General features: G+C 35.1%; 1 protein-coding gene across 8 annotated transcripts in view; it reads right to left on the minus strand.

Moving 5' to 3' along the window:
- RBBP8 (RB binding protein 8, endonuclease) overlaps positions 1 to 19261 on the minus strand; it is a 122012-nt gene that overhangs the window by 68097 nt on the left and 34654 nt on the right. For all 8 annotated transcript variants that reach the window (XM_087869926.1, XM_045781783.2, XM_045781779.2 and 5 more), the window contains exons 3-4: positions 17637 to 17679; positions 7951 to 8046 (exon numbers count right to left, since the gene is read on the minus strand). In XM_087869926.1, the coding sequence (XP_087726052.1) occupies positions 7951 to 8046; positions 17637 to 17679 (139 nt within the window). The remainder of the gene's footprint in view (positions 1 to 7950; positions 8047 to 17636; positions 17680 to 19261) is intronic.

Raw genomic sequence — 19261 nt, forward strand, 5'->3', positions numbered from 1 at the left:
TATGAAATGAAAACAGGATTGCCATAAAAGGAAATAGTCTGAGAGCAAAAACAAAAAAATCCTAGAAATTAAAAATATAGCAGGAAAAAACCCAAACTCAACAGAAGGTGAGAAAATAAAGCTGAGAAGATCTCCCCAAAAAGCAAAGAGAAAATAGAAAAGATAAGAAAACTAGAGCATTAGTCTAGAATGTTTATCACACCAATAATAAGAGTTCTAGAAAAAGCAAGTTTTGGGGCAGGGGCAGGCAGAAAAGGAGGAACAAAAAAGACATGAGAAATATTGAAAGCAAAATGGCATAAATCCAACCATATTAATAATTACATTATTAATTGATAAAATACTCTAATCAAAAGGCAGAAACTGTCAGGACAAAAAAAATGATTCGACTTTATGTTATCTACAATAGACTTACTTTTTTTTTTTTGAGATTTATTTATTTTAGAGAGAGAGAGAGAGATGGTGTGTGCACTCCAGAGTGGGGGGCGGGGGGCAGAGGGAGGGAAAGACAAAACCTCCAGTAAACTCCCCTCTTAGGGCAGAGCCCCATATGGCTCTTGTTCTCACCACCCTGAGATCATGACCTGAGCTGAAATCAAGAATCGGAGGCTTAACGACTGAGCCACCCAGGCGCCCCTACAATAGACATACTTTAGATTCCAAGATACAAATAGGTTGAAGGCAAAAGGATGGAAAAAAAATATACCATACAAACAAAAATCAAAAGAAAGCTGGAGCATCTACGTTAATTAATATCAGACAAAACAGACTGTAAGAAAGTGTTACTAGCATAGTGAATTTTATAATAAAAGGGTCAATTCATTACAAAAATAAAAGAATTATAAACATATGCATCTAACACTAGAGCCCCAAAATATACATAGAGCAAAACTGAGAACTGAAGGAAAAAACAAATTCAACAATAACAGTTGTAGACTTCCACTCTCAATAATGGATAGATCAAGTGAGACGGGAAATCAGCATCGATATAGCAGACCTGAACAAACCAACAACCACCCAGTCCTAACTGACATCTACAGAACACGCAACCAACAACTGCGGAATGGACATTCAGAACGTTTGCCAGGACCACTTCCTAGGTCACAAGACAAGTCTCAATAAGTTTAAAAGCACTCAAATCATACAAAGCATGCTCTTCTACCACAATGGAATTAAATTAGAAATCAACAACAGAAGGAGATATGGAAAATCCACAAATCCGTGAATCTTAAACAATGTACACCTAAATAAAACAATGAGTTAAAGAAGAATCACAAGGGAAAGTATAAAAATAGGCCATAGCATACATGCATATATAAAGCAGTGGTCAATAAACAATAAAAAGTTCTTGAATACTAAATATGTGATTATCAAAATAACTTTAATAATAAGGTTGGAAAATAGAATAGAAATCTTCCAGAACATGCAGGAAAAAAATAAGTAACAGAAATCAGAGAAAAGATGATAAAGAATTAGGTTATGACCGAGAAGTGCTCCAGAAGGACAGAACATATAAAAAGGGAGAGAGGAAATAACAGAAAAAAAATTGCAAGACCTTAAGAGATATCAGCCTTCAGTTTAACAGGTGAATGTCCAACACATTGAAGGAAACACACACACACCTCCCTCACGAAATTTCAGAATGATAAAAAGGTCTTAAATTCCAGGAAGGGAAAAAAAAAAAAACCCTGTTACCCATAAAGGAAAAACATTAGAATGATATCAGTTTTATCAACTTTGGATGCTAAGAGATAATGAGAAAATGTCTTCAGTTTGGAGGAAATCTATTTTGAACCTAGAATTTTATGTCCATTCAAAATATCATCTAAATCAACACTAAAATAACATTTTTAGACATGCAAGGTCTCTGAAAATTTACTTCCTGTGTACTTTTCAGCAGTTATTTGAGGGTGAGCTATAACAAAATGAGCAAGAAAAACCAATAAAAGGGAAAGATAGGCCCACATTTTATCAACCATGTTCACTGGTATATCTTCAAGGTCTAAAATAGTGCCTGGCACAAAGCAGGTGCCCATCATTATTTGCTAATTAACATAAGTTGAAAGAAATAATGGAATTAATGTAGGGATCCAGAGAAGAGAAATTCCAGAACGGCAGTTTTAGTATAACCTAGAAAGTAAATGGTCCAAATTAGTATACAGGAAGTTTTTCAGCCCAAGAGATATGCCTTCAAGAAAAAGAACAAAAAAAATTAAAACCAATAAATAGAATAACTAACACATTACATAATACTAATGACATTGTAAGGAAAACATGTTTCCAATTTCAATATGAAAAAAGTAGTTAGAACTTGTAGGAAAAGCACAGCAAACTCATATAAATATGTCCTTGTCATAACATAATTATGGGCTGATTTGAGGGGCTAACTTGAGCAGCTGATTTGAAACACAGGAGAAAACAATCTATGTGGCCTGGACATTAGAAATAGTCTCCTTGAGTGGCACAGAGGTCAGGACATGGGATCTGTAGAGAAGGAAATGTTATCCTGGCTCAGCAGAGAGTATTTACAGAGTCAATAAATAAACACTGTTTACTATTTTTCAGCTTCTATAATTAACTTATAAACCAAATACAAAAGACTGAGATCCGGTAACAGAAAACAATGTAACCACTGTCAAGATTGTCAATATTTACATGTAAAGGTTCAGCTGAACACAGGGTGGGAAGTAGAAGACAGGAAGAATGATGCAGGGAAGGGTTAAAGTATCAATACCCTCCTGCAATATAGTGGTGAGCTCAGGGAGACTGTTCAGACATTTTCCTGTTATATTCCTGTAAAGACATACTGTTACATAAATGTATATATTAAGGTTCGAAGGTAAAATAGAATAACTAAAATAGTAACTATTCAAAAATATGCGAGGGATAAACAGTATCTTCATTTTCGTAGTAAGAAGTAAAAAGATATTGTCTCAAATTGATAAATCAAGTGTTAAAGTAAAAATACATCATTGATGGGTCGCATGGGTGACTCAGTTGATTAAGCAGCTAAATTTGGCTCAGGTCATGATCTCGGGATCCTGGGATGGAGCCCTGCATCAAGCTCCCTGCTCAGCAGGGAGTCTTTGTACTCCTCTCTCTGCCCCTCCTTCTGCTCATGCGCGTGCACTCTCTCTCAATAAATATATAAAATCTTAAAAAAAAAAAAAAGCAAACTACATCATTTAGAACTTTGAAAAACTAAGAACTGGGACTGACAGGGGTGAGAAAGAGAGGAACAAAAAAATTTTTATAGTAACTATACAATTTTATAATGTACATGCATTACCTGAATAAAAATTCAAAAAGGGGGAACATAAAATAAGCTAAATAGTATATTCCTTTCATCACAGAATTTTAATTTAACAGTATTATATTCTAGTAAACTTTCTATGACATCTTTTTGAGAATTAAGGTATTAAAAAGGATATACACTTTCTTGTCTTTCTGCTATAATACATATGTTTTCAGATGCTCAAGCATTTCTAAAGCTAAAAGTAAAGTGTATTTATGCCTTTAAAATTCCAAAGGAAATAAACTATTCCAAAACCAAGACACTATTAAACTGTTACAAGAGGCAACTCAATTTTAACTATTTGCTTAAAGTACCTGACATTTCATATTTACATTTCTCTTTTAAGATTTGCTCCAATTAATAGCTTAGGGTCCATGTAATAAACATTCAAATAGTTGACCCGACTGTGGTAAATAATTTATACAAGGAATTATTAAGCCATAAAGGCCGAAGAGAACACGACATTGTAAAGTCATTGAAGGGGTGCCTGGCTGGCTCAGTCAGTAGAGCACGTGACTCTTGATCTCAGCGTTGTGAGTTCAAGCCCCACATTGGGCGTAGAGCTTACTTAAAAAATAAATAAAAATTAAAATAAACAGAAAAAGAAAAGTCATTGTAAAACACTGAAGGAGTAAGTGGCACTGAACAATTCCGATGAATTATTTAAATGTCATTCTGCTAGTCAATTTGTCACAAAAAACTGAACACTATTGTTTCTAAGAAATGAAATCTAATAAATTAAAATGTCATGACATATCATCAAAAACAATCCCTTGGAATCCCTAGTTTCCGAGTTCAAAAATACCACTGATATAGACAGTTACAAAATAAAACAATATTCCCCAGCTTATTACTTCCAGTTTTCTCCAGTTAACTGCCATTCTTGATAACAATACCTGTGGAAAAGAGTCAACTCTCGATTGCTTCCAGATTCTAGTTTAAATTTAAGTGGATGTGAGATAATATGCTAGCTCCTATTTCCATCAGCAAGGTTCCACTGCTTTCCTCTTGCCTATTTTCCACTGAAGCTATCGAAGAAAGAAACAGCCTCAATTTCACAGGAGAATGAATGCAATTTCAGTCGCTATATACAGGTAACAGGAAAAGAAGAGTAATTCTACTTGTAAGATCAGAAAGCAACACACATTGTGAGTTATATGACAGTTTGTTCATAGGGATGAAGAAGTAAAACCTTTCATTTTGCAATTGGAAAACTCACCAGATTAACAAGTATGATCAATTGTTTGCTATACCCCAAAAAGATTTCCTCAAATTTATTTTCATTCAAAAGGGTTTACTGAACACCTACAATGAGTACTGTATGTGCTGAAATACAACAGTGGCCAAGATAATGTCTTTTCTTTTAGCGTTTACAGTGTATTAGAAAAAGAGAGGCAATAAAAAAGTAATTACGGCAAAGTATGATTCATACCATGACAGTGGAAATACGCGGTACTATGAAAGTGCCCAGTAGAACTAAACCCAGTCTACAAAGTCAGAGAGGGTCTCCTAAAGAATATATTTAAATTCAAACCCATGAGTAAGACAAAAAGAGGACATTTAGTCTAGTATTTGAAAGTAGTTGCACCATAAATCCTCTGATTATGAGTACAAATTTTCCCTTTCAATGACAGATGAAATATGAGTTTCCCATGACTGCCAAAAATGCTTTTAAAAATATTAAAATCTATTAGACAATCACTGCTTTATTCAGATTTTTTTTTAATGCATTCCATCTATTTCTCCACACAGTGACTATTTCTTAGATTTAGTGAAATACTTTGTTTCCTTTAAGGAAAGTCTGTTACAATAATAGCAGTAGTAGAACATAAAGCAGCCACATAAAATTATAACTTTTTATTATCTAATTTACCTCTACTGAGTAATTCCTCTCATCTAAACATCTCACAATGTTTTCACAACGTTAGCATAAAAATAAAAATTGCTTTATCCTATGAAGAGTAAGCAGCAAGTTTCAGAATTACTATTTAGAAATTTTAACAAAACACATTTTGCCTTTTAAAGGTCTTAGCAAAACATTAATTCTTATAGATATTTAAAGCTTGCTCTAGATATCATTCTCATTAAACATAAAACTAAAATGAAATTTTAAATAAGGCAGAACTTTACCCAATATTATCTGCTTAGACATTTAAAGGCAGAACATAGTAGCAATCTAAAAGAGAAGTAACAAAAAACAAAATTTCCCAAAAAAGACTAGAAAATGGACAATGCTGGGGAGTTAATATTTCAGAGTATCTGTTTCGGTAACTTTAGGTCAAGTACAAATACTTTGAGATGATCAGTCATTTATATAACATTTACAAAATTAAGAGAACATACAGACAAGGCTTCAGGAAAACAGAAACTGGGGGATTTGTAAGGTCAAAAGTTGACCTAATTATCCATTAACTGGGATCTAAGGACAGTTTCTTAAATCTTTGCCAGCTCAGTTTCCTCACATGTAAAATGGTTTTACCATCTACCTACAGCATTAGCGTGAAGATTAGGTGTTAGGTATCTGGGTACAAAGTGAGCCCTCAATACATAGCAATTGCTGGAGAGTTAAGGCCTGAGAGATGTGCTCTCCACCATTCCTCCCAAATGCTCCACTACATACCCAGAGAAAACGAGGAAATGTCTCACACCACACTAACAGTAGCTGATGACTTCCTTTTTGACATGGACTGGGGAAGAGTAAGGGGGACAAATTACTTTCTAGCTTCCTGATACCTCAGCTGGAGAGAGACTAGATCTGCCTATGACACAGTATAGCTGGAGTGCAAGTGGCTGGCATCAGAGTCACTAATTAGGAGGGATACTGTAAGTTTTTAAAAATTGCTATTATGTACTTTAACTAGTATTAATCTCATTTAATCTTCAAAGTAGCCCTGTGGAGAAGGTATAGTGTCACGTCATATATTCTTGGCTTTTCTTCCACTCTAATAATTTTTCTTTCACAATTTTTTTTTTTTTTTTTTTTGCTGGCTGGGTACTTATTCTTCATTAAACCTTAATTTGTACGTCCAAGGATTCAGCCCTAACACCACTTCCAATTCTCTTCCAATACCCTTTAAGATGTCCTTAGATCTCTTACCTAGTCTCTAGGTTTTAAATGCCATTTATATGCAGATGATGACCTTCAAATTCTTTTCTCTAGCTCTGATGTCTCTAGATAGTTTCAGACTCACATATACAACTATCTACTTGACATCTCCACGTGGATATAATAGATGAGGTCAATACCTGCTCACATCCCTTTGTAATTTCCCTGCTTAAACCCTCTAATCTCTTCCCATTGCAATTAAAATCCAAACTTTTTGCCTATGATCCTACATAATCTGGCTACTCCCACCTCTCTAATCTTATCTCCTATCATTCATCCTCCTACTGGTTAAGTTAGAATCACAGTAGACTTCCTATTCTTCAAATATTTCAAAACTTATTTCTACCTAAAACTTCTGCATTTGTCTCTTCTCTTTTTATCTCCAGTTCTTCAAGTGACTAGCTCTTAATCTGTATCATTCAGGTCTTAGTTCAAATGGCACCTCCTCAGAAAGGCCATCCCTGGCACCCATTTCTTCACTTCCCAATGTCTGTGGTCACTTAATTACATCATTCAATTTTATTTCTTCATAACACTTACAATCTGAAATCATCTTATTTGTATGACTTACTCCAAACCTTTGAAAATTAAATATCAGCTCCATGACATCCTAGGGATAGTATTATCCCCAGCACCTAACAGCAACACCTAGATCGTAGTAAGGACTCAAAGTATTTATGAATCTGAATTAAAGGCACAGTATAAGCTTGGAATTCAAATTCGTGGCTATGATTCCAAAGCCTATGGAGCTTTATTCCACAATAGGCTGCCTATTCCAGTAAATGTGCATCCTCTGGGACAGTAGTGATGGAAGACACGTATACAGCTGCAGTTTGCACAGATGGAGAGATTACTCTACCACTAAAGGTACAGTGGCAGGCTCAAACCACTAGCCCTTCTGTAACATATACAAAATAACAACAAAAGAAAATTATTAACTGTAAATGCAAGAAACATTATTTGTTATAGTTGGTTCAAGGTCTTAAATAGCACTTACAGTTCAGCCAGGGGAATAGAGCAAATCCTGGAAGTTTTTTCTAAATGTAGGGTATTAAACTCATAGGAGTGAGAAATAAAATATGTATGTGGAAGTAAAGTAAGTGATAGGCATTATCTTAGAAATATTCAGAAAGAAGAATCCCCAGACTGCCTGCAAGTAGAGAAATATACAGGGGGGAAAAAAAGCAGAAATATGAAGACAAATAGAATTGTGAAGCAGTTTCCAACTACTTAGATGTAAAAATGGAATTAAACCATCAAAAGAATTAGAACATTAATTTTAATTAATTAGAGCTACTCTTAAGCTCATCCTGTATCAAACATCAGATAAAGAAACATTATTTAAAGGGTAAATTGATGAGACTGCTGTAATTAATAAAAAAACAAACTTGCATGAGTATATCCTTAATTTTATAAAGTATTTATCCAAAGTTGACATCAGGTTGGGAAAGGGCACTTTTAGTCCCAGAACTGTTTATAAATTAAAACCAATGTTCTATGAAGGGGGGAAATCACCTCTTACTAAAGAATATCCAAGAACCAGACTCACCGGTCTTCTAAAACTTTAATGGTTTCATGGAGGACTTTCTGTTGTTCTCTCAGCTGTTGATTTTTGGTGAAGAATTCTTCTAGTCTCTGTGCGTCTCTAAAAGTCAAGAAGTTAAGTTTAAAAAAAAAAAATCCTAATAGGATAATTATCATAACAGGATAAATCTACTATAAGAACCCCAAAGCATGGTCTCACACTAACATAACGTGTATTTCTCATATTAAAATAAATAGCTTCATAGGTAAAGTTTAAATATCTTGTTAGCCATCATTCAAATCATACTAGAATTTGTTCTGTAGCATTTTTATGTACTATGAAAGTATTGTCCTAAGTACCAGGCATTCATTATACAACGCTAGAACACAGAAGAGTGGATTCTGATGCCATCATTGACTCAATGTTGTCAAAAATACTATTAAAATGTACACTGTTTTTTATTATTTTGTCTACATTTGTTAATGTAAGTAACAGATACCTTCACTTATCTCTATTCCAGTTATGGGAGATTTATATTTTCTATCTTATTAATTTCTGTATTGCCGAAACTTCTTATTTGGTACTACTTTTAAGTCAGGGCTAAGAGTGAAGTGGAAGCACATGAACCCTATATCCTAACACCTAGGTTTGAATCTCAGCTCTCAGTTATCAGCTGTGTGACTTAATGCAAGTCATCAAAACTTTTTGTGCCTCAAAAAATGTGAATACATTAGTATCTATCTAATAAGGCATTTGCAAGAACTAAACACAAATGTATGTATAGCATGAAGAACAGTACAAGCACTCAGTAAGTTCTATTTAAGTGTTGATCTATTTAAGTGTTCATAGTCAAGAAAAAACAAAGACACCTAAAATTTTCTTCTAGTAGATTACCTGATTACTTTCCAAGGTAGTGTCATATTCTATCCTTCCATTATATTTTTAAAAATCACATTATTATATAAAGTATGCATACAATTTAATTCTAAGAAAACCCACTAGAAATTTAGGGTTTTCTGTATGGTCTTGAAGCTAAAAAAGATAATACTGTGATTGAAACATCTTCTCCAGCCCCCTCAAGGGTCTAAAATATCAAATGATGACAAACTAGTCCACTACAAAAAGTGGATGTCAAAATGACTGTGTCAAAATGGCTAGAATGTAATATCACTGGCAGCAAAAGAGAGTCAAACAACTAAGTAAAAATGTCAGATACCCAATATAGAGGGTACTTTGTACATAGTAGTTGAAAAATTGATATTGAATGAAAAATGAAAAATCAATACATCTAAGAGTAATAAGCCTACTGCATATAGTTCTTTTTTTTTTTAAATGATTTTTTATTACATTGTGTTAATCACCATACAGTACATCCCCGGATTCCGATGTAAGGTTCGATGCTTCATTAGTTGTGTATAACACCCAGTGCACCATGCAGTACGTGCCTCCTTACTACCCATCACCGGTCTATCCCAATCCCCCACCCCCCTCCCCTCTGAGGCCCTCAGTTTGTTTCTCATAGTCCATAGTCTCTCATGTTTCATTCCCCCCTTCTGATTACCCCCCTTCTTTATCCCTTTCTTCCCCTACCGATCATCCTAGTTCTTATGTTCCATAGATTAGAAAAATCATATGATAATTGTCTTTCTCTGCTTGACTTATTTCACTTAGCATTATCTCCTCCAGTGCCGTCCATGTTGCTGCAAATGTTGAGAACTCGTTCTTTCTGATAGCTGAGTAATATTCCATTGTATATATGGACCACAACTTTTTTTTTTTTAAAGATTTTATTTATTTATTTGACAGAGATAGAGACAGCCAGCGAGAGAGGGAACACAAGCAGGGTGAGTGGGAGAGGAAGAAGCAGGCTCATAACGGAGGAGCCTGATGTGGGGCTCGATCCCAGAACGCCGGGATCACGCCCTGAGCCGAAGGCAGACGCTTAACCACTGTGCCACCCAGGCGCCCCCTGGACCACAACTTCTTTTTTTTTTTTATTATTTTTTATTTTTTTATTTTTTATTTTTTTAAATGATTTTTTATTATATTATGTTAGTCACCATACAGTACATCCCCGGTTTCTGATGTAAGGCTCGAGGATTCATTAGTTGTGTATAACACCCAGTGCACCATGCAATACGTGCCCTCCTTACTACCCATCACCGGTCTATCCCATTCCCCCACCCCCTCCCCTCTGAAGTCCTCAGTTTGTTTCTCATAGTCCATAGTCTCTCATGTTTCATTCCCCCTTCTGATTACCCCCCCTTTCTTTATCCCTTTCTTCCCCTACCGATCATCCTAGTTCTTATGTTCCATACATGAGAGAAATCATATGATAGTTGTCTTTCTCTGCTTGACTTATTTCACTTAGCATTATCTCCTCCAGTGCCGTCCATGTTGCTGCAAATGTTGAGAACTCGTTCTTTCTGATAGCTGAGTAATATTCCATTGTGTATATGGACCACAACTTCTTTTTTTTTTTTTTTTAAAGATTTTATTTATTTATTTGACAGAGATAGAGACAGCCAGCGAGAGAGGGAACACAAGCAGGGTGAGTGGGAGAGGAAGAAGCAGGCTCATAACGGAGGAGCCTGATGTGGGGCTCGATCCCAGAACGCCGGGATCACGCCCTGAGCCGAAGGCAGACGCTTAACCACTGTGCCACCCAGGCGCCCCCTGGACCACAACTTCTTAATCCAGTCATCTGTTGAAGGGCATCTCGGCTCCTTCCACGATTTAGCTATTGTGGACATTGCTGCTATGAACATTGGGGTGCATATGGCCCTTCTCTTCACTACGTCTGTATCTTTGGGGTAAACACCCAGTAGTGCAATGGCTGGATCATAGGGTAGCTCAATTTTTAACTTTTTTTTTTTATTAAAGATTTTATTTATTTGACAGAGATAGAGACAGCCAGCGAGAGAGAGAACACAAGCAGGGGGAGTGGGAGAGGAAGAAGCAGGCTCATAGCGGAGGAGCCTGATGTGGGGCTTGATCCCGTAACGCCGGGATCATGCCCTGAGCCAAAGGCAGATGCTTAACCGCTGTGCCACCCAGGCGCCCCCAATTTTTAACTTTTTAAGGGACCTCCACACTGTTTTCCAGAGTGGCTGTACTAACTTGCATTCCCACCAACAATGTAGAAGGGATCCCCTTTCTCCACATCCTCTCCAACAATTGTTGTTTCTTGCCTTGTCTATTTTTGCCATTCTAACTGGTGTAAGGTGGTATCTCAGTGTGGTTTTGATTTGAATTTCCCTGATGGCTAATGATTTTGAACATTTTTTCATGTGTCTGTTAGCCATTTGTATGTCATCATTGGAAAAGTGTCTGTTCATATAAAAGTGTCTGTTCAATAAGCCTACTGCATATAGTTCTGGTAGCATATGTAGGTATCTGAAATTTTGGAAATAACACAGTGATAGCTGAAACTCATGAATTTGGATGTTTCTCACTTAATTAAAAAAAAGATTGTCTAATACTTCTAGAACATGTATTTAATTCAGAAGTAGTACCAATCTTTTATTGATCCTACTTTGCAAACGAATATAACCAAATTAAGAACTTGTCTAAATTTGGGGGAAAATTGAACGCATTTTTTAAGTTAACAGATTGCTAGCTGCCAGTATCCATTTGAATTTATTATTTAATCTAAATAATCTATATCACAAAAATATTAACAACTAAATATTACACTCCACATCCTATATTGAAGAATTACACACACACACTCTTTCTTAAGGAATGAAAAGTTCATAGCAAAATGTTTTTTTCTTAAATTATGAATGAAAGAGAAAACTTTGTAATAGTAATGTGATGTCTGATTTTCCTACATCTACATATTCTATTCCTGTCTATTTAGAATGATACAGAACGTAATAGAATTTGTTTTAAAACCAAATAGAGGGGCGCCTGAATGGCTCAGTTGTTAAGCGTCTGCCTTCAGCTCAGGGCGTGATCCCGGCGTTCTGGGATCGAGCCCCATATCAGGCTCCTCCACTGGGAGCCTGCTTCTTCCTCTCCCACTCCTCCTGCTTGTGTTCCCTCTCTCACTAGCTGTCTCTCTCTCTGTCAAATAAATAAATAAAATCTTAAAAAAAATAAAAAAATAAAACAAAATAGACTGATGGCCTAAGTTCAAATTAAAATTCACCTCAATTACTTAATAAAATATTCACGTCAACTCAGTGCTAAACATAATGGAGTTCTACTAATTACAGGAATAATTTAACAAATTCCTTAAGAAAGCAAATTGATGAATTCTAAATGGTACAAAAACAAGTCATGCACTTTCAAAAAAATTAAGAGTGGAATATATTGTAAGATAGGTCTACCCTGGACCTCATCCAAAGGAAGTTAGTTACTACTATACAAATAACCAACCTCAGGTGCCTGGGTGGCTCAGTCAGTTAAGCATCTGCCTTCGGCTCAGGTCATGATCCCGGGATCCTGGGATCAAGCCCCATATCGGGCTCTCTGCTGAATAGGGAGTCTCTTCTACCTCTCCCTCTACCCCTCCCTTCTACTCATTCTCTTTCTCTCTCTCTCAAATGAACAAATAAAATCTTTAAAAAACAAAACAAAAAACCAACCTCACCTATCTAAGATAAGCTCAATGTATCTATCCCATAGGCAGCATTTTACTAAAGATCATATCATTTTCCTAGTAGGTAGCCTTCTTTCTGAGGTAAATGAACATTTTAAATAAATGGCATGTAAATAAAAACTGGCATGTAAAAGTGGATAAATCTTGTATATGAAATGTAACTGTAAAATGATAGATAACAAACCCATATACTACATACGCCAGTCTTCTCATTACTTTAAAATCAATGTCATATACTGGAGGGGTAGAGGAGCACTGTAGCGCTCCTCCATGTAGAGCACATGTATTCTACTATGAATAAAGACAATGGAGAAAATTATGTGTTCAAGTTATACTCTCCATAAACTTTATTTTTTATATGGAATTGAAAGTATGAAAACAGTCCTGAACAACTGCAGGATTTTTTTTCTTTGTAATTTTTAAAATTTCTTAATTTAAAAAATAATTTAAGGGGTGCCTGAGTGCTTCAGTCAGTTCAGTGTCTACCTTCAGCTCAGATCATGATCCTGGGCTCCTTGGATCGAGCCCTGGGTCGGGCTCCCTGCTAATCAGGCAGCCTGCTTCTCCCCCTTTTCCCTGATAGTGCTCTCTCTCTCACTCTCTTGAATAAGTAAAATCTAAAAAAAATAATAATAATAATGTAAAAGGGTTTATTTGTAGATGGGTAGTTTATACTTCAGAATTTTTTAATTTCTTGGTAGCTAAAAAGGGAATTATCTTGATTGTTATAAAGCTGGATGGCCGAATATGGTAAATGTTATAAGATATTTCCTCAGTGGAAATTAAAGTAGTTATTATTTTCCTTTAAAGAATGGCAAATAAATAGGATGATCAGATTCACTAATTGACCATTAAGACAGTCAGTCAGTAGGTAAGTAATGGATATACACTGGCAAAAACAGATGTAGTCCATGTTCACAAGCAGGTAAAAACAATCAGGCGGACCCAGTTTAACTTTTCAAAACAATCTCACAATATTCAGTTGTCAATATTTTTACATGTTTAATTTTATAAATGAATTTGTGTAAGAGAAAAGCATTAACCATGTGTAGAGACAACTATGATCAAAACACAGGTCTGGAACAACCAAGTGATGGAAAAATATGGTATAATTATTGATTCCTCTTCTAATTGCTTCTTCCAGGTGGGAATCCCTAAGGACAGGGAATCCCCATCTTACAAATACAGCTATTCTAACAATTCGGAAACAAAACATCCTGATTATTCTTACACCCTAACTGTATACTGTAAAATATATGGTGATAAAGGGATTATGGTAATATAGGCAATAAAAACAAAGGGAATTCAGTTACTTACCTGTGCTTCCAAAATGTATAACCCCAAGCTACCTGATGTACACAGGTACAAAGCAGTTACAATATATATTAGAAGGTTGCTAAGAGGATCAAATGACTCTGTAAACTACAAGTGAAATAAGGCATTATTATCAGCTACTGGAAAACCAGCTGTGTGTTTCCATTCTGTAAAATTCAAAAGTGTGGGGCGCCTGGGTGGCTCAGTTAGTTAAGCATCTGCCTTCGGCCCAGGTCATGATCCCAGGGTCCTGGGATGGAGCCCTGCATCTGGCTCCCTGCTCAGTGGGGAGTCTGCTTCTCCCTCTCCCTCTGCCTCTCCCCCTTGCTCGTTCTCTCTCTCCCTCTCAAATAAATAAATAAAATCTTTAAAAAAAATTCAAGTGTTATAGATGATTTTTGAGAAAGTAAAATTCGGCAGTCATTTACAAATTTAAGAAGTTTTTCATGTGCCTGATTGGTTATAGGTATAGAGAAATACATTCTGTGTAAAAAGTCTGTAATAAAAAAGCACATTTGTGATAAGCAAATCTAGATTGCTTCTAATTATGTGTCATTCAACTGCAGGGAAATGATTCTGATTCAAGGTAAGAGGAAATACTTTGTAGTTGTAAGTCTACCATTTAAAACAGTAATATTTTAGAAAATAAAATCACTAGGCCACATGAAGAATCCATTTCAATAAAACTAAATTCCTTTAAAAACATGTAGTTAATGAAGCTTAAAATGTATAATCAAATAGCAAACATGGTAATTTCTGTATTTCCGTACAGCTTATTCTTTTTAAGATTTTATTTATTTATTTAACAGAGAGAGAAAGCACAAGCAGAGGGAGCAGCAGAGGGAGAGGGAGAGGCAGGCTGCCCACTGAGCAGGGAGCCTGACTCAGGGCTTGATGTGGGCTCAATCCCAGGACCCTGGGACATGACCTGAGCTGAAGGCAGACACTTAGTCAGCTGAGCCACCCAGGTACCCCTCAGAACTGCTTCTTAAAAGTGAGTAAGATTTTCATTAAAGGATGTCATTCTAATCAATTGTTAATTGAGCATTAACAAGATCATTAATCAACATGGAACCAAGGCACAATATAAAGAACTCATTGTCTAACTACTAATCAACTCTGAAACATTACACTTTTGGTATTAGAAAAGCAGAGCTGGGGTGCCTGGGTGGCTCAGTCAGTTAAGCGTCTCACTCGATTTTGGCTCAGGTCATGATCTCAGGGTGGTGAGATCGAGCTCAGAGCTGGGCTCCACCCTGAGGTGCAACCTGCTTAAGATGCTCTCCCTCTGCCCCGCCCCCTGCTCCTATGCTGCTCGTGCACTCATGTACTCTCTCTCTTTCTCTCTGGAAAAAAAAGAAAGGCCAGAGGGAATAAGTTTGGTATGGTACTTATCTTCTGATTAGCAATGTTTGGGCAACCAACACTAGCTGGGCTATAAATAAAAATGAAGATAAAAACAAAAGAAGAAGTACACTTCATAATTTTCAATCTCCAATGACTCAAAATATTTTCATCATTGAAAAGAAGTGTATTTATTCCTAAGTAAAACAAAGATGTTTTCACCTTTTTGATTTCAAGTGGATTAAAAAAGAGAAATTTTACTTCTTACCAAGAAAATGATCCTGTTTTCCTCACCCAACTGACACAATTTCAATATATTTGTTTTTGGAATAACTCTTATCATTGGAAGAATTTACACAGGGTTTTCTTCTGCAACTATGCAGATAATTCTGACATACATAAACATAAGATGATACCATCAATACAAATTAAAGTACACTAAAAGGCTGGAGAGTTTTTGAAATCCCTACTGCCCACAGAAACTAAAAGTAATTTGGCCATAAAAGGAAATCATGCCTCAAGAGCTGCAATGGCAACTACTCTCTGAACTGTAGGAGTAGGACTAATCTAACTAGTGACATTTTTGGTCGCCTATCCAACAGCCATTTCTTTCTCATTCCTTGCTAAAAGAATACTGAATTTCTTCAATATCCAACAGCTGCTTGAAGATAAGGTGATCTCTCCAGATTCAGGGGATGAATGTTAAATTTTTTTTCATTTTTTAATGTTTCATCTTAAAATAATTTCAGACTTATTATAAACAAGTTATAAACATAGCAACAGAGTACCTGTATATCACTCTACTTCTCAAAATGTTAACATCCTGCATAACCATAATACAACTGTTAGCATCAAGAAATGAACATTGATACAATACTATTAACTAATCTACAGACCTTATTCCAATTTTTCCAATTGTCCCTCTAATGTCATTCTTCTGGTCCAGGATCTACTCTAGGACCCTACATTGCATTTAATGTTATGTCTCCTTCCATCTGTGACAGTTTGTCCATCTTTCTTTGTCTTTCACAATCTTGACATCTCTGAAAAGTACTGGCCAGTTATTCTGACTGTCCTTCAACTTGGGTTTTTCTATGTTTCCCCACGATAAAATATGGGCTATGCATTTTTGGTAAGAATACTATAGAAGTAATGTTGTGCTCTTCTTAGTGCAGCAAATCAGGAGATACATAAGACTGACATATCTGATTTCTAGTTAACTTTGGTAGTTTGATTGGGATGAATTCTGCCTGGTTTCTATGCTGTAATATTATAATTTTGCCCTTTGTAATTAATAAGTATCTCATGGGGAGATACTTTGAGAACTCTGCAAAATCCTAACTAATAAGATACACACCCTAAGTTTACTATTCAGAAAAGGCTTAATTTCCTCTGTAAGAAACATCTTTCAATTATGGGAACTAAACGTAAGAAACAGAGAAATGGATTAGTAATTGGTTAGGATATTTAAAATGACACCTGTAAGGCAGGAATATGCACGCTATCAATAATACAAAGCATTTAAAAGTGTCACTAATTAAATAGAATAAAAACATTCTTCAAAAAAAACCCCGTTTTAAAAATTTATGATTTTATATTTCTGAATCTGTTATTTCCTATACATGATTTTCTAGGTGTGAAATAAAACTTTCCAATTTTCATTTTCAGATTATAATGGAGAAAAATAACTGGGTATGTTTTGATGGGTGGCTGTTAACTCCAGCTTTTGGTTAGAGCTTTGGAAGCTTTAGGAATATGAAGTAACTGAGGCCCATTGGTGTGTATCTACTATAAAGTAAATGCAGTATTAGTCACAATGATAGTAATTTTTGTAATGAGCAATAATACTCTATGATGTCATCTGTTTCAGATTCCTGAATGTGGAAGCCCTAAGGAACCATGAATAAAAATCTGCTTCTATCTTAGAAAATCATATCTGATTCTAGGCTTAATAACCAAAACAATTCAGGGGAACCTCTGGTAATTTCAAACTGGTTAAATAAAGGGGTCTCAATTTGTTCCTATTTCTTATATCAGTTCAGCAATCCCAGAATTATTCTGCTCTCCTCTTGCTGTATCTTAAATTCCAGGTGTTAATTACAGTTGAGAAAACTTTAACAGATGAAAATGAATGTATAGACCAGTTCTCATCTTAATAAATACTTGATGGAAAAACATTCTATATGTCATATATATATATATATGAACCCATTTTATGTGTACACATATAAAAATTACACTAAAATATAAATACAAGCAAATATTAACGAAGGATATACTCAAAATTAAGTTAGGCTTTTTACCTCAGAATTCTGAAAAACTCAGTCAGCTATCCAAGGTCCACGCTGTAAAGCTAATTTCTTATAAACAAGACACTGAAGTCAAATAGGACATCAGTATCAATTACTTTAAAAATAAGAAATCAGTGTTATATATGAATACTTACAAAATTCGTTCCTTTTTCAGTTTGGTTACTTTTACTTGTAAACCTGAAAAAGAAAAAAAAAACCCACAGTATTTTATCTATTACATTTACCATCTCTAAAGCAACTGATCTGAGTTTATTAGTCTAATGCTACACTATTAAGTCACTCGACTCTGGGCTCTGAATAATGAGCCAGGTCCCATTAGTTTGGAGAATGTATTTCCCTTACTTGTACCCTGAGGTCACAAAAGTATATCTGCAACATTACTGCTTTTAGTCTGTGACAGCTAAGTAGAATAAAATTTTCTCCACCTAAAGTGAGTTACTTCCTTTATAATAGCAGGGGCAAGCATATAATTAGAGGTTCACTATAAACGAAGGTCTATGTTCTGACATAGCCTATGCATTTGCTAACAGCAATCGTGCTTATGTAAGCTCAAGTCTTCTGGGATTAAAATAGATTATGGCAGGAAGTCCTGGACGAGGAGCAAAACTGCTTACACTAAAGTACTTAACAAAGGACACTCAAGATAGCTGTTTTATGTATTTTTAATTTTAATTGAGTCTGACACAAAAATTAGGAGAAGACCACTGCCTACAGGATTCAGGTAGTTATAGTGAAGAAAGCAGCTTGAAGGGCACTGAAACTGCAAAGAAGGATATGGACGAAACAGGGTGACGTTTCTAATTTTCAGAAACAATAATTAACAAAAGGAGAAAAACAGTCATTAAATATGAAAATCTATCTAACATTACTAGCAACTAACTATAAATTCAAACCAAAACAATTACTTAGCAAAATTATGACGATCTTAATACCCAATGCTGATAAAAGTGTTGTAAAACTATATTCCTATACTTTGCTGGAGATATTACAAATTGATGCAATTCTTTTGAGAAGCAATTTAGAAATACGTAATAGGACTCTTTCATCAAGATCTCATTTCTCGGATTTTAACCTAAGAATATAATCCAAACCATAGAGAAAACTCTTAGCCACAAAGAATATTGAACAATTTATAGCAATATAAACTACTTAAAATAGGGATATGTTTAAGTAAAATATGATATAAACACTTGATAGAATAATACAGTTATTAAAATCATTAAGTAAAAAAAACTATTTAGCAACACTTAACCATTTGATTATCTATTTTCTCTATGACCTGTTTTCTGCAATATGGTTATCATAAAGGGAGGAAAAGTTTCCGTGTTTACTTTCCCTGACTGCAAAATCAATCTTTTTACTATTCTACAATTTTCCCAATTGTGGATATTTTATTTACTTTAGAAAATAATGCTTAGCAAGTTTTGAAGTTCTATATCTATTCAAGAACTTATTTGGGGTAGGGTTATTCCCCAATAAGTAGGTATTAATTGACAAAGTTTTGAAAATTCAAAGGTTTAGTATTTGCCTTTGGTAGTTTATGGATTCTACTAAGTTATACATTTTGAAAAGCCTTCCATGCAATATATATAGAAACACTAATAAATTTGTCATTTTTAAGAACAGGACTTTTCATTATCAGTTTAATTTAGGACAAGTTTTGAACAACATAATTTAGCCAAATAAGAGTTTTAAAAAACATACATTTCCCCATCAATCCCCCTCCATGGTGCTGACTAGGGATGAGGTTAAAAGTCAT

Source organism: Ursus americanus, chromosome 19, assembly GCF_024610735.1.
Source record: "Ursus americanus isolate L20-20 chromosome 19, mUrsAme1.1.p, whole genome shotgun sequence".
NCBI classification, from domain to species: Eukaryota; Metazoa; Chordata; class Mammalia; order Carnivora; family Ursidae; genus Ursus; species Ursus americanus.